Source organism: Globicephala melas, chromosome 2 (genome assembly GCF_963455315.2).
Source record: "Globicephala melas chromosome 2, mGloMel1.2, whole genome shotgun sequence".
In the NCBI taxonomy this organism is placed as follows: domain Eukaryota; kingdom Metazoa; phylum Chordata; class Mammalia; order Artiodactyla; family Delphinidae; genus Globicephala; species Globicephala melas.
The window spans coordinates 98,518,677-98,542,599 of NC_083315.2; the positions used below are offsets into that span (position 1 = coordinate 98,518,677).

Genomic DNA, 23,923 nt, shown 5'->3' on the forward strand with positions numbered 1-23,923 from the left:
GGATGGCAAATAAGCACATGAACAGACATTCAACATCAGTAGTCATTAGGGAAATACAAATTAAGGCTACAGTGAGGTATACCACATAACTATTAAAATGGCTAAAATTAAAAAGACTGACTACATCAAGTGTGGGTGAGAAGGAAGAGGAACTGGAACTCTCATATGCTACTGGTGTGAATATAAAATGGTACAACTACTTTGGAAAACAGGCAGTTTCTTAAAAATTTAAACATACACATACCATTTGATCCAGCTATTCCTCTCCTAGGTATTTACTTAAAAGAAAGGGAAACACATGTCTACATTAAGACATATATACACAAATGATCTTAGCAGCATTATTTGCAGTAGTCAAAAACTGGAAACAATTCAATGTTCATCCACAGATGAGCAGATTAACAAACTGTGGTGTGTCCATAAAATAGAATACCACTCAACAATAAAAAGGCACCAACTATTAATACATGCATCAACATGGATGAATCTCAAAATCATTATGTTGAGTGAAAGAAGAAAGAAAAAAGGTACTGTATTATTTTCATATTTATAAAATTCTATAAAAAGGATACTAATCTATAGCGACAGAAAGCAGATGAGTGATTGCCTGAGAATGGGTGGGTAGAACTGGGATAGGGATGGATTGCAAAAGGGACTAGGAAAATTTTAGAGACATTGGATATGTTTATTATTATGACTTTGGTGATGGTTTCACATATGTATGACTATTTTAAACAAATCAAATTTTACACCCTAAACATGTGCAGTCCATTATATGCTAATTTATATTTCCATGAATCTGTTAAAAAACAGTGAAAATCAAGCCTCGCATTCCCCGTTTGGTTTTTTTTTTCACTAATACTTTTTATAGGGTTGGAAGAAACTCCAAGTCTCCCTCTCCCTCCCCGACCCTACCACAAGAAAACCTTAACCAACACCATCTACCTGGTCACTGAGACATCAATCCCGTCTCCCTGGGTGTTTTCTCTCAGCTTCCCGCTAGGGAGCAGGAGGGGCAGGTCGAAGCCCTTGCCTCTCTAGCTCAAAACCAGCGCTTGCATGCACTTCCGGCCCCGCTCTGTTCCGCTTCTTGAAGGATGTACAAGCTGCGGTACGCGATCCCTGTGGTCTGTAAGCGTTGAGGATATTCTGCTCCGCGGGTATTTGCATCTCGGAGTTAGGCAGCCGCAGTCGCTTCTTAGCGGGAAGTGTATCGGGTTCACCGCTGCTCGGAGCGGTCCTTTGTTTTCCACTGGAGCGGAAGGAGAGTGCTGCCATGACGGCCCCTGCTCAGCCCAAGAAAATCGTGGCCCCTACGGTGTCCCAGATCAACGCGGAGTTCGTGACCCAGGTGCGCTTGGGCGAGTCTGGTGTGTGTGAAGGGGTGGGACGCTGAAGCCCCGAGGCCAGGACGTGGGATTTTTCTTGGGAACGGGAGCACCGACGAGGCATTCGTTTGTCAATTCATACACTCAAGTCTTTTTACTAAAGAGTACGTGCTGTGTACCAGCAACTGTGCTAGCTGTTGGGGAGACCGTGGTGAAAGAGGCTCTGCCCCGAGGAGTTCATGTTCCGGGGGAGACAGACACATGAAAAGAAAGTTATTATGCGAGCTTTTCTATGTTAGAGTTCGTCGCAGGAGAGATGGATTCACAGAAGGAACCACCCCAGTCACCTGAGACTGGCAAGAAGGTTCCATAGCAGAGGTGATACTGAACTGAGGGTCGAAGGAGGGATAGGCTTATCCTTAACCTTAGAGTAACCTAGATCTTTGAAGGGAATGGTGAGAATTTGACAAGACACTTGCTCCAAATACATGCATCTACGAAGAGAGCAATCCCGTGGTCAGAGAGCGTTCATTTAAAACCTGTTTATTGTGTTGCATGGTGAACCGCGGTTGGCTTTGAATGGCGAAACATAGCCCTGTAGCGCTGAGCAACTTTCCTAATCCTTATTTGTTGCTTTGGGTGTTGGATAAGAGTGCAAGTAACTCTATACAGAACTTATTACTCACTTGCTTCTTTCTTCTCTGTGCCCTGTTTCAGCAAATTTGCCAAGGCAGAAGCATAAGAGTCATTTTGAATGCTATCTTAAAGAGTTCTAATTGCCCTTAGGATAATGACTGGAATCATTCACCTTGTTTTGTGATCTGACCCATGCTTATATCCAATTTCCTCTCTTTTTTTCCTCCTTTTCTCACAGTGTTTAGCCATACTGAACTGCAATTTATTTGTGCCATGCAATGTTTCACCTCCTGGCACCTCCTTTCAACATTGTTCCCTCTACTTCATTTTTTTCCCCTATCTTTTCTTATATGGTTAATTCACTGTCATCCATCTACATTAATTTGGAGAGGTTTTTCTGGACAAGTTAGACTAGAACTCCCTTTTCCCATTGCTTGAATTTTTGTGGTAAAAGTTATTAGTTTCCTCCCCTCAGGGATCTTACATTTTAGAGGGATGAGTGAGACAAATGAACAGTGTAGTTTCAGACAGTGATTATTGCTATCAGGAAAATGAAACGGCATTGTGGCAGACTGGGTGGGGTTTATGAAGAGCAGTTAGGAGAGTCCTGACTAAGACCCGAATGAGCTAAGACCTGAATGCAAAAGCTAAGACCTGAATGCAAAAAAGGAGCCAGTCTGGGGAAGAGCAGGGAAACAGTCCAGGGAGTAGCAAGTGGAAATGCCTTATGGTGTGTACGTAAAGAAGCCAGGAGAGCGAACTTAAGAAGTAAGAGGGAGGATGGTATGAGATGAGGACAGAGAGTATGAAGGGATCCTACCATTTCCCTGCCCCTCCTCCTCCATTATTTCTGAGCACCTGGCACACCTGACCAGAGAAGGGGCTTTTTAATTATTATTGAATAAGTAAGATGTAGAGGTTAAAATTTAGTTTTAAGAAGATCAGATATCTGAACTCTGTGATCTCACTTTTTTTTTTTTTTTTGCGGTACGCGGGCCTCTCACCGTTGTGGCCTCTCCCGTTGTGGAGCACAGGCTCCGGACGCGCAGGCTCAGCGGCCATGGCTCACGGGCCCAGCCGCTCCGCGGCATGTGGGATCTTCCCAGACGGGGGCACGAACCTGCGTCCCCTGCATCGGCAGGCGGACTCTCAACCACTGCGCCACCAGGGAAGCGCTGATCTCACTTTTTTTAATGATGGTTAGCATTTTTAGCAATACGTATTTTTAAATTAAGGTATGTTCATTGTTTTTTTTAAGACATAATGCTATTGCCACTTAATAGACTACAGTATAGTGTAAATTATAACCTTTATATGTACTGGGAAACCAAAAAATTCATGTGACTTGCTTTATTGAGGTCGTCACTTTATTGTGGTGGTCTGGAACCAAACCTGAAACATCTCTGAGGTCTCCTTGTATATGTATTTAAATTCACATTTTTCAGGTAAAACCTGCTTTGCTGGAATATAACATACTGACTCTTTTATTCTTGGTAATAACCCACTGATAAACTACAATTTTTTTTAGGTTTTGTTTAGGTGTGCCTGAATGTGTACTAATCACTTAAAGATTATTGTTTTGCAAATCAACATTCCTGAGGATTTTGAATCTGTTTTTTAGTACTGGCTCACCTGTTAACTGATTGTAGTCTTGGGCAGCTCATTTAATCTTTCTAGACCTGGGTTTCGTTAGCTCTATGTTGAAGGTGTTTGACTGTGGTTATTAACTTCACCCTATTGTTTCCATAGGAGTAGTTTAAAATAAATTTTGTTTTTTTTTAAATCATAGTGGCAGGGTGCCATGCAGGGCATTACTGGCATTCAGTGGATTGGGCCCGAAGATGCTCACTGGTCTGCAAGCCCATATAGTCCCCTTCATAGGTAAATTACTCTATCGCCTCGCCCTGCGCCAGTAGTGCCCTGTTAAGAAACAGCTTGTTTCTGAATGATCTCAGTCTGTTAGTGGTATGAATCTTCAGTGGTATGAATCTATGACTTACTGTTTATACTGTTTGCTTTTGCAGTTAGCTTGTAAATACTGGGCTCCCCATATCAAGAAAAAATCACCTTTTGACATAAAGGTAAGTATTTTTGGTTTGCAGCATCCCTTTTGAATAGGTATGCTCTTTGTATCTTTTTCAAGAGCTAATTCGACAGAAGCTCTTCATAATTTTTTTAAAAGTTAAAATGAATGGTTTTCTAAGCTAATAATTACTCATAATAGAAAATTTGGAAAATACAGAAGCTACACATAAGAAAATAAAAATAACTACCCAGAGATAGTTATTTATTTCCTTTAAGCTTTTTAAAAAATGTGTGTGGATTTTCCTGTTTATAGATTCTTAGATTGCTCTGATTTATCATTATTAGGTGATCATGTAATGAATATCTTTGTAAATACACATCAGTTTTCCTACAGTTTTTTTTTTTTTTTTTGCGGTACGCGGGCCTCTCACTGTTGTGGCCTCTCCCGTTGTGGAGCACAGGCTCCGGATGCACAGGCTCAGTGGCCATGGCTCACGGGCCCAGCCGCTCGGCGGCATGTGGGATCTTCCCAGACCTAGGCACGAACCTGCGTCCCCTGCATCGGCAGGTGGACTCTCAACCACTGCGCCACCAGGGAAGCCCCTTCCTACAGTTTTTTTGACAGATCATCTAGGATAAAATCTATTGTTTTCTCTTTTATTTTTAGGTTGATGAACTGAAAGATCTGTAATAATGGTGGAAGAGGTGGAAGTTGTTTAGAGAATTAGATGACTGAGGGCCAGTCATATTCAATTAGGGAAGGGACTTAGGATTCAGGTGACACAATTTAGAATAAACGAAAGGCAGGATTCCTAATGGAGGATTAATTCTCATTGACATAGGTTCTTAAAGAGAGGTCTTATAGAGCTAACATACACATGCCATTTAACAAGTAGTGAAGACTCGCTTTAAGTTTGCCATTGTAAATTGAATTGTGATAATCTAGGCCCTCTTATAAAAACTGAACTTAATCCCAAATTTCTCACATTAGTTTAGCTTAAATGTTTTATTTATAAATATATTTTTGTTTGCCAGCAATCCCATTTTATTCATCAGGAGGATATTCATAAACTTGACATACCTTAATTACTCATAATTATCAGCCAGGTTGCTTTATCTTACTATATGCTGTTTGTGTATGTTTGTGCTTGTATATGTTGGGTCTGGGGGTTCCTAGGGTCATTTTTCATTAATAACAAAAATATCTTTATGAAACTACTAGATTGAGTTGAACTTAATTAGATCAAGGTTTTTAGAGATTAAATTTATATTCAGATCATTTTAGTTAACACTAGATGAAGCTATGTATAAGTTGGTATTTAAAGAAGATTATACCCATCATTTTATTATTTAATTTGGATTTTGATAAACAGAAAAGCAATGACAGAAAATTTCATACAAATTCAAGACTTGCTTGCCTCATTGTCTTCCTCCCTTTACCACCCACAAACATTTATTTGAGAAGTATATTTTGAGCAGTTAAAAGACATAGTTGCCATAAAATAATATTATATTATACCATGTTAAAGTACTTCATAATTTTAGAGTAAGTTTTTTTTTTAACTACTCTCGTCACTAGCACTACTATTACTTCTGCTACTGATAACTATTATTAAAGGCTTACCATGTGCCAGGACCTGTACTGAATTCTTTACATGTGTTGTCTTATAGCAACCCCACGGGGTACTTATTATTAGATCCTTTTTGTATACTGGGAAACTGAGCCTTAGAGCAGTCATGCATTTGCAAAGGTTGTAGTCTCCAGCAGTAAAGGTGGATGGTTTGAACCAAGCTTCCAACCCCAGAACCTGAATTCTTATGTATTATACCATCCTACCCACCCTAACCCAAGTAAGTGGAAATTCTGAGGTTTTATCATATGTGCTTGGAAAACAGGATGTAATGATTAGCATTTGCTTCTGTTATGTCTTTGCACTTTCAGTTTACTTTCTGGTTTTTGAAAGCACTTTGTTAAAACTCTTAGGTGGAGCCTGTTAACATTTATATACTTCATTAAGTTTTAAAAAATATCCTGATCTTGTGAATTTTTATTTTCCCTAGAAATGAAATAAATACATGATTTTAATAATTATTTCTAGAATTATTTTTATTTAGATCTATTTTATTATTTATTTTTTCCTACTGCTTTGCTTTCTGTTATTTTACATTTTGAGGGATATAATGGGATTATAAAAAATCTCTTAAATATTATTTCAATAGCAGTGATATTTGATAGCTTTCCTAAACCACCTTGTTTTGTGTAATCTCAGTAATTGAAAACTCTCAATTTCGAGTCTGAAAAAAAGTTATTTGAGATATTAAACATTTTTATATTTTAACAGGTGATTGAAGATATATATGAGAAAGAAATTGTCAAATCAAGGTAGGAATGAGTTTAATTTTCATACATAGGAAGTAGATGGGACTAACTTGGATCTCATTTGAACTTCTAAACTAAATGTAATCATAAACTTGGAACTTTCCTTCTTTTGATTTGGTCATCAAGGAGATGGTGACTAGAAAAACTATATCTAGCTGCTGAAGAGGCATAAGATATTTTTTTGCCTTTTAATTTTTGCCTCAGATTAGAGGGATTAAGTTCTTTAGGGTTTATTTTGTTTTTGAAGGAACGTGAGGAAGAGTAAATATGGAGATTTTAAAATTTCAGTTCAACTAATACTAATTTTCTTATTTTCTGATAAATCTTTTTGAAAGATTATTTAAAAATTGGAAAAGTAAAATATACATGATAATAATTAAATACAAAATAATATGCATTTTGTACATAATGTACAAACTATATATATAATAAAAAATAAAAATTATTTTGAACAGTACACAGAAAGGGTAAGTTTCAGTACATCTTCCCTGTCCCTTAACCCTCAGTTTCTTTACTTATGTATACATCTGTTCCAGTTCCCTACCCCTTTGATTTTTTTTTAAACAGCAAAGAGTTTATACTCTACATACCATTCTGCATCATGACTTTTTTTTTTTAAACAATGTGTCTTGGGCATATTTCCATATCTGCACCTGTAGATATATATGCCCAATGAGTATTTTAAAAAGTAACTAACCGTTTTAATATGACATAGAAACATTTGTGTTATGAATGTCATAGACCTTATAAAATCTCAGATTTTATTTTTTTCATGTGTTTGAGTCTTAGGAGGTAAATTTTACTAAATATTGTAATGGCAGTGTCAAAATAAGAGGCCAGTCATTTTTTAAAAAATTTTATTTATTTATGTTTGGCTGTGTTGGGTCTTCGTTGCTGCGTGCGGGCTTTCTCCAGTTGCAGCGAGCAGGGGCTACTCTCCGTTGCAGTGCTCAGGCTTCTCATTGCGGTGGCTTCTCTTGTGGAGCACAGGCTCTAAGCACGCAGGCTTCAGAAGTTGTGGTGCGTGGGCTCAGTAGTTGGGACTCGCAGGCTCTAGAGCGCAGGCTCAGTAGTTGTGGCACACTGGCTTAGTTGCTCTGCGGCATGTGGGATCTTCCCGGATCAGTGCTCGAACCCGTGTCGCCTACATTGGCAGGCGGATTCTCAACCACCAGACCACCAGGGAAGTCCCTGTGCAAACTATTTTAAGAAACAAGTTTTCGGGCAAAATGAAGACAAGAAGAATCTAAGAATGCAAACAACATAAGTAAAAGCACTTAAAAATAAAAGACTATTTTACTGACATTGATGATTAATGTCAGCATGTGGGATCTTCCCAGACCAGGGCTCGAACCCATGCCCCTGCATTGGCAGGCAGATTCTTAACCACTGCGCCACCAGGGAAGTCCTCTAGTTGTTTTAGCAGTCCCTTCTTGAGCCTGTAGAAGTAGCTTGGGCCAAAGACCATGTTAAGGTTTGTTTGTTTGTTTGTTTTAAATTTGAAGAGAAGTAGGAAACCAGTGAAGCATGATGGTGGTATTTTAAAATTTTGGAGGGAGCAAGAGGCAGGAAATTAGTTAGGTGAATATTGTTGTAGTCAGATTGAAGATAATGATGGCATGGACTAGCATGGAAAGTTGAGATAGAGAAGAGTTACCAATCTGAGAGATAGAAGTGCTTGGTGGTTGGATGTGGTCAACACAGGAAGCGAGGAATCAAGGATGACTCCAAAATTTTTGGCAAAGGTTGTCAGGTGATTAGGTGCCATTACTGACTTTTGCTGTTGTTGTTGTTGGTGGGATTGGGTGTAGATCACTAGTCGCTTTTGGAAATGTTGAATTCTAGCCACTAAAGAGCTATAGAGAGAGATGTAGAATAAGCAGTTGGGTATTTAGGTGTAGAGTTCTGAAGAGAGGATTGGGTTGAGCCTACTTTGTATCAACCACCATTTCAATGCTAAGGGTGCATCAGTGAACATGGCAGATGAAGCCTCTACTCATGAAGCTGTGTTCTAATTCTTATCTAGACAGACAAAATATATACATATATATATAGTATCAGCAGGTAGTAAGTGCTATGAATTAAAGTGGGATTAGGGTATAGCGACAGGACTGCCATTTTAGATTGATGATCAGGCAAAGATCCTCTCTTAGAGTGAAGTAAGTCAGAAAGAGAAAAACAAATATCGTACATTAACACATATATGTGGAATCTAGAAAAATGGTGCAGATGAACGTATTTGCAAAGCAGAAATAGAGACACACACGTAGAGAACAAACGTATGGACACCAAGGGGAGAAAGAGGGGGTGGGATGAATTGGGAGATTGGGGTTGACATATATACACTACTGTGTATAAAATAGATATTTAATGAGAACAGAATTTGTAGCACAAGGAGCTCTACTCATTGCTCTGTGGTGACCTAAATGGGAAGGAAATCCAAAAAGAAGGGGATATATGTATACATATAGCTGATTCACTTTGCTGTACAGCAGAAACTAACACAACATTGTAAAGCAGCTATACTCCAATAAAAGAAAATAAAGATATCACATTTGAACAGATATGTAACATATGACTTGTTGGTTGAAAGTGGGTATGGAGGAGATTGCCTGAGGAAAGTAAACTGAAGATGAGTGGGTAGATAAATTCTAGGACCCTTTTTTATTATATATTAAGGATATACCAATCTGGAATTTACCTTGAACATTCAGAGCTAGTTCTCTGCCTCTTTGTAGAACAGGGTTTCACTCCAATGGATTGCTTAGGGTTATGGGGTTTTTTTAAATTTAAACCTTTGCTACTAATATTGCATCCTTGAATATAATTTTTATATAATTAACAACTAAAAGCTGCTGGTGATTTTTAAGTTACGTAGACTTGGCTAAGTCAGTTTTAATTGCTGAAAGTAGTAACAGTCGTTGGCGGGGCTCCCTAAGTCTTATCACGGCACTCTTAACAGCCATATTCTCATCTTGTACACATTTAAACACTTGAATAAAAGTGACCTGATTGCATTTTGCCCCCAAATCCTTAAGTTCAAAAAGTTAAATAATGCACCTGTGTAGCACAAAAACTGTAGTGTATATTTAAAAATTTAAATGACCATTTTTTTTTAGACTAGTGCCTTGTGGAAGCTGTTTTGCAGAGTTATATGCTTGTAGCTTCTTCATTATTGGGGAATGGCTTAATGTAAGATTTATTTACTTGTTTGTAGGCTATCAAAATAGGCAGTTTACAGCCATGAGGCACTCTTAATATGATACATTAAGGTTCTTATAATACACGTTTTTTTGTACATCATCCCTATTTCCCTAGGAGGCATCTGGGAATTAAATCAATCAGTTCTTATATTCTTATGGTATAAATGATCACTTCTAGAATCTCAAAATTAGGTAGATCTTAAAATACCATATTGTTCAGTCCCCATTGTAGTGTGTGGTATATTACACAAATGATTCATATTTGCTATCCTTACCATTATCAGATTTGGTGAATTTGTCTTAATGTATTTTTATCTGTTTGATTTTAAAATGTTAAAAGTAACAGTAATTGCCATTTCTGGAGTGCTTACTATGTGCCAGCTTCTGATCTCAGCACATTGTATATAGCAGCGTATTTATCCTCACAACAATTCTGTGATAGGTACCGTTATCATTTTATGGATGATGAAACTGAGGTATAGAGAGATTAAGTAACTAGCCCAAGATATTTTACCATGGATACAGACAGCGCCAGGTTATTAAATCCTTGTTCTCTGGCTCTTACCCAATACTCTGTTCTTAAATAGGACAGGGTCCATTTGCCCTTTAGGACTCTCTTAACCCACACACTTTGGTATGATTATTAATCCTGTTAATCCATCCAAGTGATTTTTATACTGAAAGATAAAAAAGGGATGACTTTTAGAGCAATTTACTTTTGCCAGTGTTTATATTTCTTTTTATTAAAAATGTTTAAACCTCTTTACTATGAAATTAACAGAAAGCACATAAAATGTACAGAAACATTTAGCCTTCTGAATTTTTACCACCACTGAGGTAAAAAAACCAACCGTTTAGCATCCCACAAACCCTTATGTGCCCTTTGCTATATCATTTAAATATGTAAGTATGCAAACGTGAACACTATAGTTTAGTTTTGCTTGGTTTTAAACTTTAAATAAATGGAATCACATGATATGTACTCTTTTGTGGCTGGCTTCCTTTGTTCACAATTATTTTTTGATTTTTTAATCATCTATTTAACAATAAATCTGGAGTAGGTAGTTCGGAAGTTCATAATGTGAGGGTCTTTGTCAGCCTTTTAACAAACTTTCTGGCTTTCCCTATGTGGTTGCAAAGGGGCTACCACAGCTCCAGACCTCATGTTTTCACACAACCATATCCCAAGAGAGATAGCAGAGGGCAATTATAGCAGCAAAAAAAAACCCCTTTGACTACTCCTCCCCACTCTTTTTTTTTTATCAAATTTAATCATCCAGTTAACAATATGGTTAATAGACCCAATGTATTGTACATAAATTATCCAGCTTTGGGAGGATTTAATGAAATGCATGTTAAACCCTTGACCGGAGTCAGGCTTTACAAAGCATGCTCTCAGTAAATATTGGTAACTTAATAAAATAACCATCCCCAAATCCTTTATTTATATTTCTCATTATTTCTTATACTTTTCATCCTTATCTTTAAAGATTTTCTGGCATAATATCTAGTCTCTAGACCCATTTTTATATCTTATATGTATACCTTTAGTTCAGTTCTTTATCTGTCTCAGAAAGTTTACCGGCAGAAGTGTAAAACCCCCAATTTAATGAATACCATCAAGATTGCTATAAGATTGCATTATCTTGACCCATCAAAACTGATTTTTCACTTGTCCAGTCATCCACAGGAAAAAAAAAAATTGACCACTTCACCTCTTTTGTACATGAGGAAACTGGGTCCCAGGGTGTTTAAAGATGTTGCCAAGGTAACACTAAATCATGACTAGAATACTGATCTATCTCGTGAACCAAGATTTTCTTTCTTTCATCAATGAGGTCCTGTTTGTGGCTGAAGAAATTAAGGGTGCAGGTATTTGCATAGCAGGGCCTGAATTCTGTTGTCTAACACACATGTAAAGTGAAATGCCTGCAGCTGGAGATCTAGAGTGTACAACACAAGCTTTTGTATCCTCTCAGTGGCTTTGCTGGCTGTAGAAGCCAGTGCCTTGGCAGTGTTCTGTCTTTGTGCTATTGCACAGTTAAATCCTTCATTTCATTCTCACTAAGGTTCTCTGACATTGCTTGCTCAGTGGAACTATTTAAGAGATCAGAAATCAGTGGAATAGGATTTTGACAGGATAATGGTCTCTTGGGGTATTATAAATTTATAATGCATACTGATTTAATTTTCAAAGCTGGAGGCTAATATCCAGTGGCACGGTTCTGGTCTGGCTACTTTATTGTCAATATACAAAATGATAAAACTAAATTAGTGGACGTTTGAACCTACCTTTGGAAGGATGCCTTGTAACTACTGCATCATTTATCCATATAAAACAAAACACTCTGATTTTTAAAGTATATAAAGAGATATCTGATATTCCCTCCACAATTTTCTAATATTTTAAACTTAATGTCAAGGCTACAGAAGCCTGATTCCCATGTTTGTGATATAGATACATGTGTCCCTTGTGCTTATAGGAGGCCATGATTTCAGCAGAATGTTTTCATTTGATTATTAAGTGGAAGAATGTTAGTCAGTGTTTAAGAAATTGAGACAGGCTAGCTTTTGGCAGTTGTGATCTAATATTATAAATATTGATGAGCACTTGTGTTTTGATTAAAATTACTTGGCTTATTAATGTATGTGTTGTATCCTCGTATGTCATGGTGCTGATTGTGTTTGTTGTATGGGTAGGATATAGGTAACTGTTCTTAGACAGTTTTTAAAAATGAAATAAACTATCTGAAACAAAATACAAACAAAAATAAAAAGAAAATTTGCTTTTTTCAATGCATAAATAAATATAATTATTCTGATATGTGAGTCAAAATTAAAACAAGATTCCAAAATACATCTGCATTAGGAACTCAGAAATGTTTATTTTCTCTATTAAAATATTTTTACTATTTTTATATTTTTAGGTTTGCCATCAGAAAGATAATGCTCTTGGAATTTAGGTGAGTTTAAAGGCTTTACTTTGATGAAGTTAAAGATGACAGTGTGACTTAACTTTTAGCTAAGTTTTCTGTACATTTCTGTGAGTGAATAAGAAAATAATTATAAATTTTAAAAGATTTATATTTTTGTGATTGGCTTGTTTTGGAATACGTGTATGATAGCCTTTGTTTTCAAAGATGATGTTCCGTTATTAGTGTAACTTGTATTTTGAGTTGTTTTTCACTAATTAAGATAGTGTGTGCCGAGCAATTTCTGAACTCTTCTTTGGTTCCTTAGTGATAATGGGAGTAAATTGGAATGCATTCTGTAGCCATTTTTTCCTTCCAGGCTAACTTGTTATTACTAAGCCAGCATTGTTCTGACCTAAGCCACTGATAAATATTTCAGATGAAGAGAATATATAATTTTTAGGTTACAATTTAGATTATATTACAACCAGGTGTGGCCAGTGGACTGGAAGTAAAAGCCAAGGTTGCTGTTGATGATAGTAGTATCTGCCATTTATTGAACCTTGTGCTAGGCACATTGTTAAACATTTTACATACAGAGCACTCACAGAAACCCTGCAAAGTCAGTATTCTACTCTCCACTTAGTGAAGGAGGAAACTGAGGTCAGAGCAGTTATTTGTTAAAGATAATGCATTTAAGTAATTGGCAGAGCTGGGATGCCAATGTCTGATGCCAAAGCTCATGGTTTTTCCACTTCTCCACACTTCTTGAGGTCTAGTCTGCATCAGAAGTCAGTCTCTATTAACAACTGTTTCTCCCTACATACACTGATATGATCCTCACAGAAAATGTCATGATGTAGGTGTTCTTATTATTTTTACGGAGAGAAATTGAAGTTTATAGCTATGAATTAACTTGTAAATAGACTCCTATATCCTAAGAACTGTATTGTCACTGAATACTTGATCTCATTTAATCCTCATGATAATCCCAGTAAGAGTTTCCTTATTTTATAGAGAGTACTGAGGCTAGAAATTGGGTCCATCTGGCCCTTAGATTAATATGCCCTTTTTATCATATCATGCCATCTTTCAGAAGGAAAGTAAATAAAAATCAAGAGGATGCTGATATATGATTAGGATAAAGCCAGAATTCTATGGTCCTGGCAAATATCAGATAGCAAGAGAATTGCAGGGACTGAAGGAGAAAAGCAGCAGAGCATATTGAAGGCATCAGTGACAGTGAAAGTTTTTTTTTGTTTTTTTTTTTGCGGTACGCGGGCCTCTCACTGTTGTGGCCTCTCCCGTTACGGAGCACAGGCTCCGGACGTGCAGACTCAGCGGCCATGGCTCACGGGCCCAGCCGCTCTGCAGCACGTGGGATCCTCCTGGATCGGGGCACGAACCCATGTCCCCTGCATCGGCAGGCGGACTCCCAACCATTGCGCCACCAGGGAAACCCAGTGAAAGATTTTTAATAACTGAAAAAGGGGGTTGTTACCTTCCAGGAGCTTTTATGTATAATAATTTCTGGGTTAGAATGCCATTTTCTCTGTGCCAGCCTCCAGACATAATGAGTCTCAAGTTTGTAATAGAGATAATTGATGGTCTCTTGCTAGAGTGAAAACTGAGATGGCATGGAGGAGGTGCCTGGGTACAGGAGAGTGAACTGAATCTTTGATGAAATGCGTAAGAGGGACGTGTTATTATATAGATTACATTTGTTGTGATTGCCAAAATAGAATCAAGGAATTATTGAACAATCCTTACGTTTGGATTAAAGAGATGTAGTTTGGAGTCTGTTCTGTATCATGTGTATATCATGGAGATAACTGCATCATCTTGGGCAAATCATTGACTCTAATATTCTCAGATTCATCATCTGAAAAATGTAAAGAATAGGTTTGGAGTTTGCTGTGTAGTCAGATAATACCCAAGACATTACTGTTAAAAACTCTGGCAAGACAATGATATCTGTGGGGCATCTGGCAGGAACAAATATGAAGATACTCTGAAAGGACATGTATTCCAACTATACTGCAAAAATATCCTACAGCTAAAAGCCTGGTAAAGATGAGTTCAAACTCCCAATTACAAAGCACATTAAAGCAAGATTTAGTTGCAACAATAAAGAATAGAATTAGATACCCCCAGAAAATCCCAGGTAATTATATAATTGATACACACTGTCCAATCATGTTTAAAATTATTATGGGCATAATAGAACACATAGAATATGTGAACAAGAAACAGGACACTAAAAATGGACAGTTTGGGGGAAAATGAAAATAAAAATCATTGAAATTTAAAAACTCAATGGGCAAATTAAATAGATGAGACACAGCTAAAGAGGGAATTAATGAATGGGGATTTAGAGCTGAGGAAATTAACAAATAATAGCAAAGTGAAATAAAGATGGAAAGTGTACAAGGCAATTAAGAGATCTAGATGCTAGAATGAGAAGATCCATTAGGAGTTTCAGAAGAGATTTAGAGAGAATGAAGGAGTGTCATTTTAGAAGAGATGATGGTTAAGAATTTTCTACAGTTGAAACATATGAGTCTTTTAGATTCAGGAAGTATATATAGCAAATTGTGAACAGAGGAACAGTGACAGGGTAAAGATCTTAAAATCTGCTGGAGAGAAAAAGACAGATTACTAAAAGAGGAAGAAGAACAAATTGATTGTAGACTTCTCAATTGTAATGATAGAGAAGATAGTAGTATGAGACTAGTACATAGAAAAAAAGTAGAACTATCAACCTAGAAAGAATTCTATCACCAGCTAAACTGCCATGAAATGAAGAGATTTCAGACAGATTCACATTAACAGACTTGGTAATGGAAGTTCTAAAGGGCATAATTCAGGAAAAAATTTAAGCTTATAAGAAAAGAATGATACAAAGTTTCATGCATTTTATTTATGAAAGAGTAGTCTCTAACTTGGAGCCTTTTGGCCATTGTTTAGGATAAAATACTATTTACCGGTTTCCTAGGCTCTTGCAAATTAAGCAAGAATGATTGCTAAAGATAGACCCATAGAAATACCAATGTGAGCAGACCTTTGAAGAATAAGAGAAAGTAGAAAAATTATATGCTATAGCAGAATCTAAAATGCATAACTCTGCGTGTGGGTGCAAGTATGTGCACGTGCACTGGTAACCAATTGAAAAGTAATACGTGTGGAGTGATTTAAAATGGGAACAAAAAGTCCTTTTGTGCATTAGTGCTTGAGAGTATTTTACAACCCCGTACACTAACTGATGTTTATAATTACTCTGAATAAGAAATGGCTAAGCTTTGTTTTAGAAATCAGAAATACTTACTTTGTTTAGGAATATTTTCACCAAAGTCTTAGAATAAGAATTTTGGCATCTTGAGGGGGAAATGCCAGTTACCTTGAAAACTGACTTATGTTGAATACCTTGTAAATTAAGTAACAAATCCTCTTTTTGATTTGTTAAGTCTCTTAGTTTCCAGAAATCATTTGGTCCTGATGTGAGTTCATGTTAATTTCTCAGATACATTTCTCTGTGAAGCTGCCCATCATATCATTCCATTTTAGAGCTGATACTTGCCAGATATTTTTATTTTTTACTCCACGAAATGCCTTAGATAAGGGAATATCCAGTGCTCTAATGGTGATAATTATATATGTCAATAACCTTTGAGGTCTTCCTGCTTTAAAAGTATAAGACTCATTCTCCAAAGCCACATTTGCTACATATGTTTATAGTAGGTAGCACTGACCTACATTATAGGTAAATTTGTGAAGGATTCTCAAACTATAAATATTGATTTTGAAAAAGTTATAAATAATTAGGCTTTTTCAGGGGAGTGATATATTACAAAGAAGTGGTGGTAACTAATGAAATATTCTATGCCTTTTCATTCTTCCACAGCCAGTATCTTGAAAATTACCTCTGGATGAATTATTCTCCAGAAGTGTCCAGCAAAGCCTATTTAATGTCAATCTGCTGTATGGTGAATGAGAAGTTCAGAGAAAATGTCCCTGCATGGGAGGTAACAGATTTAAATTACTTCATAGCTTTCTTACTGTGCTCACTTAAGCCATTACAAAGTAGCACACTTTTTACCAATAATAAATAATGTTTTTAGAACAAAACTTTATCCAATAATAAATGTTGAGAAAAAGAATGGATGTATGAAAAATAATATTAGATTTCTTTCGGTTTCAATACTTTCTTTAATTTACTGTGAATTGAAAAATTATGAATGTGGAGTTATTTTTCTGCTTTGAACTTAAAACAGAGTGGCATGAGTTATAAAGACTTTTACATCAGATAAAGTCAAATTTATATTAAGTAGCACAAACAGATAATGCTTAAATGAGATATTTTTCAGTGTCTTGTTTCACAGCAGGGGGTATATATTTGTAGTTTTATGTGAATAAAGTAGTGTTTCCAAAGTTGAGACAGATATATTGTAATTTCAATTTTCTCTTTGTCTCTGATTTGGGATCTGTTTTCCCTTTTTGACATTTCTAATAGACTGACATTTTCTCTTTGTGCTACTGTAGTAGAGGCTTGATCAACTAGTAGAGGTCCAAAATTTTGGCTTTCTTTGGCCACCATGAAATGGTCAGCTTATCAAAAGAGTTTCTTCCCCTCCAGTCATACTTTTTTAAATAAGGAAAGGCATGGGTACTTTTCATCTCTTTTGAGGGGATGGTCTCCAAAATGAAAAGGTGTTAACATTCTTTAAGATAAAACCATGGACACTTCACTGAAATATTCATTAAGTGACAACCATCATATGGCAGATTAGAACCCAGAGTAAACTAAGGGCCTTGTGTCTTATTGAGAGATCTTAGGGATTTCGTGAAGTTGCTTCGAACTACCAAAGGAAGGGAGAGGGAAGCCAGAGAATGACTTGATCAGTTTGCAGGTTATAAAAACCACTTTGGTGATTAGAGCTTGAAACAGAGAAAAGACAATACAGATAAAGAGACGAGGTTACACACAGGTTTGGAAAGTAGAATTGATTAGACTTGATAATTGAAGTAGCTTTAGCTGGGAGAGGTATTATTTCCAATAACCTTCCAGGCTTGGGCAACTGAATGTAAAGGATGAGAGTGCCATTTACCAAGATAGGTAGAAGAGGGTTGAGGAATACTTTGGAGGGTACAAAATTATTGAATTGAGTTTTGGACTTACTGAGTTTAAATTGCTTTTGCAATATCTAGGTGAAATTGTCTAGTAGACAAAGGAATCTAAGTGTCTAGAGAAACCTGGACTGAAAATGTGTATTTAGGATCGTTAGCATATGGTAGTTGAAGTAATGGGAGGGGGAAAAGAAGAATGAGGCTAGAACCCTAGGAACACTGGTCTGTAAAGTGACAAAGGAGGAGGAGCCTTCAGCGCATTGAAAAGGGGCTGAGTGTTGGTAAGAGTCCTTTGCACTTGACAGCTGTAACAACTTCAGGGAGTGCCGTGGGTGGAAACCCGTTGTAGGGAAGTAAGTGAAACAGCTAGTGTAGGCCACACATTTGGAGCACATGCCTATGAAAGAAGGGAGAGGTAAGTAACAGAAAGGAACTAGGTGGGGAGGCAGATCACAGAGAGGCTGGAATATATTTACATTATTTACCTTTTTTTTTTAACATTGTATGTTAAGAGTAAAGAGAACATAAAGGAAAGGCTGTCTTTGAGATTAGAGTGGGAAGACTTTAGTTTTTGCTAAAGGTGTTGTTTCTTTTGTTTAAATTAGAAGAGTTAAAACACTTTAGATCTTTAATAAGAAAACAAAGCTTAAGCTAATTACCAGCCTAATCCTTGAAGAAAAAATAAAGGAATTGAAGCCATTATTTTATTAGCTGAACGGTTCTGCAACTCTCACATAGTCCTGCCAGAAACCTGTATTTGACTTGCTACCGTTAATAAGAAAGCAAATAATCTTTTTGTAATTATTAGGTATTGTTAATGGACTACTAAAAAGTCCACCAGTGTTTGCTTAAAGGAGAAGAGGTGAGCAAGCCATTTCAAAATGAATTTTTATTTCTCTTTTCAGACTTTTAAGAAGAAGCCAGATGACTTCCCATTCTTTTTCAAGTGTATCTTGAAAGCGGCATTAGCTGAAACTGATGGTGAATTTTCACTCCATGAACAGACAGTCTTACTGCTTTTTCTTGATCATTGCTTCAATAGTTTGGTAATTTTTCTTTATCTTTTGGGGAAACGTTCAAGTTTTCTTGTTCTTTTCAGTTGAATGTAGATGAGATTACCTCTGTAGCCAACTCTTCATGGTAGTGGGGAATGAGGATAATGCTAACAGCTTGATTTCAGCCCCTTCTCAGTAAAATCTTTTTATAAGATCTGTTTGCTTTTTAATAGATTTAGACTTGATCACTCCTTTTCTCTATCTAGCCTCTAAGTAAAATGATAATAAGAGCTGAAGTTCTCCAGACGTAGAGCAGCAAAGAGTCTAATATTAACATTGAGTAATGAGATGTGTGTGTAAGCTATACACAGAAACATGGTTTCATTACTTCTCAGTCATACTTCATGCATAAGCTGGCAGGTCAGCAGGAGAGTTATGTTTTGAGTTGACTGTGTAGGGGTGGTTATGGATGATCTTTGAAAGTCTTTTGGGTTGTGTATGACACTTTTCATTCTTCATAGGATTATCTTCTAAAAAATTAATATTTACCGTAATTACTATTTCATTCGTGCTTCTCTACTGTGGTTATCTGAAGGTGTATACCTATTTATTTAAAGATAGGTGCTTCTGAACTGATAGTGCATTTAGACCCATACAGGAGAATGCATGGGGTTTTTTCTTTCCCTGAAAACAGTCTTGGTAGATGGATGATTATTATCTGTTTCCATGTAGTACCTCACATGGATCTTGTAAAGACATAAGAAAAAGATTTATGATATGTCACTATTATCTCTTTAACATTTATTAAATTAAACAAAGCAAATATAAATAGATGTGATTCCTTGTCAGCAATTGAACAAAACCAAGATTTAATTAGTATTAGTAGTTTGGTGCTAGGTTTAATTAACTTAAAAGCTAGCTTATTATTGAAATACTTGATTTTTTTCAGCTTACCATCAGTTCTCATTATTTGAGGTAGCTACGCTCTATAAAGTAGCTGCGAACACTGAATTAGCTATAACTGAACCATTGCTCTTGGGGAAAATACAGGGTTAGGTTCATGCAAGCCTCTGGTCACGACAAACTGATCAGCGTATAACTGTTTTATGTGTTTCTGTTTAAAGTCACCTTATGTAATATATGTTGTTGATTCATTAACATTGAACTCGTGGTCAACAGTGCTGTAACTTAAAACAAACCTTATCTAACACACATATTTCCTCTGTAAGGCACATCACAGCCTTCTAACGCCCAGGAACACTGGACGACACTTCAGTCCTGTGCTTGGGGCCATTTTAAATAGCAAAATCACCAACCAAAACCACAATAATGTGAAAAAGTAGCACTAAATAGACCAAAAAAAGATGCTAGTGTATAATGTGAGAGCTGAAGCAAGAAGGCAGAGCATCACCTTGTCCAGCCTCAGCTGGAAATGTGTGTGTCGGGCAGCTCACGTTTTTCTCTGCTCTGTACTGACAATGAATGACAACAAAAGCTTTGGGAATATTGAATTGGGGATTACAAATACATTTTTGCAGGTGGATGAATTCACAAATATGGAATCTACAAATAATGAGGCTTGACTGTATCTTTTTAAAAAAGTATTGAACTTCTTAATAATAAAATATCATTAATTTGAAAATACTGATGGCATGTTTTCCCCCAGGACTTAAAAAGGCAGTACGCGCCTTATGTAAAGACTTAGGTTAAAGTGCTGGTGTGTTTATATACTTGGTTTCTTCATGCTTTATACAGGAAGTAGACTTGATACGGAGTCAAGTGCAGCAGCTTATCTCCCTTCCAATGTGGATGGGCTTACAGCCTGTAAGTATCTAATTTCAGAAACTTACATATATTTATAAGTGGAACATGTGGTTTTAGACTGTGTAGCTTTAATATGGATATAAAATGGTAGCTAAAAGTCCCCTTTCCTGCTTACAAAATTTGTCTAATTTACTATGCATTAACTTATCATAGATGTAGTTTTTTCCGTTTTAAAGTTTTTATATGTAAGCTAGCATATGTTTCACCTGATTTCATTATTGTAAGGTGAAATAAGGTAATATCTATTGTGCTCAGAGAGGAGTTAATTTAGTAAAATATTATTACTCGTATATATGTCTTTGGATGAGACTAAATACAGACTTGAATTTTTTATTTTTCTTGATTGGAATGTATATACAGCTATAGGAGAAGATCAGAATTATGTTTAGTATTAGCAACTTCATTTTTCTCATCAAATTCTTGTTGGATAATATGTGCCAGTATTGTCAGATCTTAGGGAATAAAGTTAAAACTATCAAATTTCAGTGTAATACTGTATTCAGAATTCCATTTCCTGCTCTTGGGTGGTTTTGTAGATGCCCAGATAGGCAGGCTCATTCATAGGTACAGTTGATGAAGGTGAAAACAGGCACGTATAAATAATTAATACTAAGTTAAAAATAGATAAGTGCGGTAAGAAAGAATGTGGCGGTGTGGGCATTTCCTTATTGTGATAGCTCTTTTATGTTCATTGTTTCAGACCCTTTTTTTTGAACTTTAATGCTCCTAAATGTTAATGCTCATTTTTCAAATTAAAGTCCTTAATTTTAGAAATCAGAAAAAAATGTATTATTGAGCTTAAAATCTTGACTAGAAAAGGCAGTTTCTTCTGTCTTATTTTTTTCTATTAACAAGTGTCAGAATTGAACAGTTCCTTAAAATATAGGTATTCGTTTCTTAGTTTTCAGGTTTTGTCGTGTTGCTTTCTGGTTTTATCCCATTGCTCTGTATTATATCCATACATTAGAAAACTACCTAATAGTTGATCTAATCTTTATCCTTGTAAGCTTTGGGGTTACTGATAATTTAATGTCACATCACTCTTTCAGGCACGATTGGAATTAGAATTAAAAAAGACACCTAAACTAAGAAAATTCTGGAACTTGATTAAAAAGAATGATGAAAAGATGGATCCAGAAGCAAGAGAACAGTATGTTGCCAAAGCTTTGTTCCATGTTGGTTTCTTATGCTGGGTTGTGAGTCTTAGATATTGCTGACTTGATTTGTTGTTTCCTTTACATACTGCTGAACCAAATAAATGATTAAGAAGCACTTAGACTGTCATAGGAATATTTTTCTCAGAGGTCCAAGGGAGAAGCCAAAACTTCACCACGTTTTTCTCCTTTCCCTTATCTCTGCTCCAGTCATAAATGTATCACTGGGTCTTCCCCTTGCCTGTTGTCTATCATAGTCTCTGTCGTGGATGGTTCTCAATTTTCTCCACAGTCTGCAGGCTATCATTCCAACTTATCTTTCTTTTTCTTACTCCTGCACTCTTAACAATGACTAATACACTCCATTTTATACAGTTCATTCATTCCATAAATATTGAGTGTTTATTATTTTGCTGAGTACTATTATAGGTATAGGAGTTGTGGCAGAGAAGAAAATGGAAAGTAATTCCTGCTCTTGTGGAGCTTACATTCTAGTTGCGGAAGGCAGCAAATAACAGATGAATTATATGGTATATTATGTGGTGGTCCATGCTAAGGAGAAAAATAAATCAAGTATAACAATTAACGAAGCAGATGAGGGTTGCAGGGTATTTTAATAGTAAGTATTACCATTTGGATAAAAGTCTAGTAGCAATTATTTATTTCATCAAACAAAGTGCTGTTAGTAGGACCCAGGGGAAGAATGTGTATACTCTAAGAGATTTGTTCCGCTCTCTCTTTGAGGCTAGCTGGTCTAACTGTGTTCTTGCCTTATTTACTCTCTGAATCTTCCAGCAGTGATCCTTTTTCTTTCTTCATCTTTAAGTGCTCTTTTCCACTCACTATTTTTTCCCTCTGCTTATATGCTTAGGACTCGCTTCCCTTGGGCCTATGATAACTTCTTCTGACTCTTATTTTTTCCTCCACTTAGGAGAGTAGTCTGTATACACCTGTAGATAGTAACTGAAGTCATGAGTATGAGTGAGATTATGTAGTGAGTATGTAAACTATGAAAAGAGGGTTGAGGACAAAAAGAAGTGAAGCTTGGAGTTTTGCTGGTGATTACTGAAAATGAGAAGAACTGAAAAAAGCTGGATATCAGAGAAACAAGTTTGGGAGTCAGGAGGTGAGAGCTATAAGGACAGGATATTAGGGTCAGAATAGGAATATCCTTTCTTTAACTTCGAACTCCAGTCTCATCTCTTCCATGGTATCTTTCTAACCAATAGCCTCTTGATTGGGCTAATTACATGATATCTTTGCATTATTTGACTACTTCTAAAAAATTTAAACTCTCTCTTCCCGTTACCTCTATATGATTTAATTCCAAATCGATAGACTATTCATTGTTTTGTAAACATTCCTTCCCTAACTACCCTTTCCACTCTACTCCACTTAATTGAAGGGTAACCTTCTACATGCTCTTCCACACCAACTACTCTAGGCCACAGTGCTTTCTTCTTCTGAACTCCTAAAACAGACTGTGTTTCTTATTGAAACATCAGGTCTTTTCATAATGATTAGACTATGTATAGTTGTTTAGAGTATAGGTTCTACAATCAGACTTAACTAGGTTTCACACTCACCTGCCGTGTAAATTGGGGCAAGTTACTGTACCTCCTTGAGCCTCAGTGTGAAATCAAGACAACAGTACCTGTTTCGTAGGACTGTCGTCAGTATGAGACTGTTTTGTATGATGTACTTAACACAGCTCACATCCTGGCACAGTAAGTGCTCAGTTAATGTCAGCCAGTTTTATTAATGCTGGCTTGTGCTATTAATTATATTTTATGACTTGTCATTTCAAGTATATTTTAGTCATTCTCCTCCTTTTTATTTCCACCAGGACTGGCATAATCAGTTGTAGCCATCCAGTACCTTATGATTGTTTTTTGATTAGTTGGTACATAGTGCATCTTAAATTAGTAATGAGTAAACAGTTGTTTTTTAAACTAACATTTAATTTTTATACATCGTAATACTCTGTTTAATAGTTTAAACATATTAAAGTATGTAATTGCTTATCTCATTTTAACTACATACTGAAATGTTAGATTTTTTATGTTTCAAGAGCAGACTGTAAATGAAATTTTGAAAACTTTCTAGTTCTGACCTTTAAATCACAAGTGAAAACTTTTACAGTAAGAAGATAGAGATGCTTTCTTGGCTGGTTTATTAGGCCAGTAATGAGGCTCTTCTTTTCTTCATGTAGTGCTGTACTTACATTCAGAGAAGAAGCTGTGTGTTTAAATTATGGTCCTCATTTCAGAGAGAAATGGAACATTTTGAACAGTGTAAGAAAGGCTGTTCAGCATTTAAATTTTACTTTTGAAATAATTATT

General features: G+C 36.3%; 1 protein-coding gene across 3 annotated transcripts in view; it reads left to right on the forward strand.

Moving 5' to 3' along the window:
- Nucleotides 1-1,081: 1,081 nt before the first annotated feature.
- The window catches only part of AQR (aquarius intron-binding spliceosomal factor), a 121,120-nt gene continuing 98,278 nt past the window's right edge, over nucleotides 1,082-23,923 (forward strand). For all 3 annotated transcript variants that reach the window (XM_060294504.1, XM_060294503.2, XM_030844269.2), the window contains exons 1-8: nucleotides 1,082-1,351; nucleotides 3,989-4,045; nucleotides 6,332-6,372; nucleotides 12,500-12,535; nucleotides 16,386-16,506; nucleotides 18,514-18,654; nucleotides 20,359-20,427; nucleotides 21,477-21,577. In XM_060294504.1, coding sequence (XP_060150487.1) covers nucleotides 1,277-1,351; nucleotides 3,989-4,045; nucleotides 6,332-6,372; nucleotides 12,500-12,535; nucleotides 16,386-16,506; nucleotides 18,514-18,654; nucleotides 20,359-20,427; nucleotides 21,477-21,577 — 641 coding nt within the window. In that variant the 5' untranslated portion in view covers nucleotides 1,082-1,276. The remainder of the gene's footprint in view (nucleotides 1,352-3,988; nucleotides 4,046-6,331; nucleotides 6,373-12,499; nucleotides 12,536-16,385; nucleotides 16,507-18,513; nucleotides 18,655-20,358; nucleotides 20,428-21,476; nucleotides 21,578-23,923) is intronic.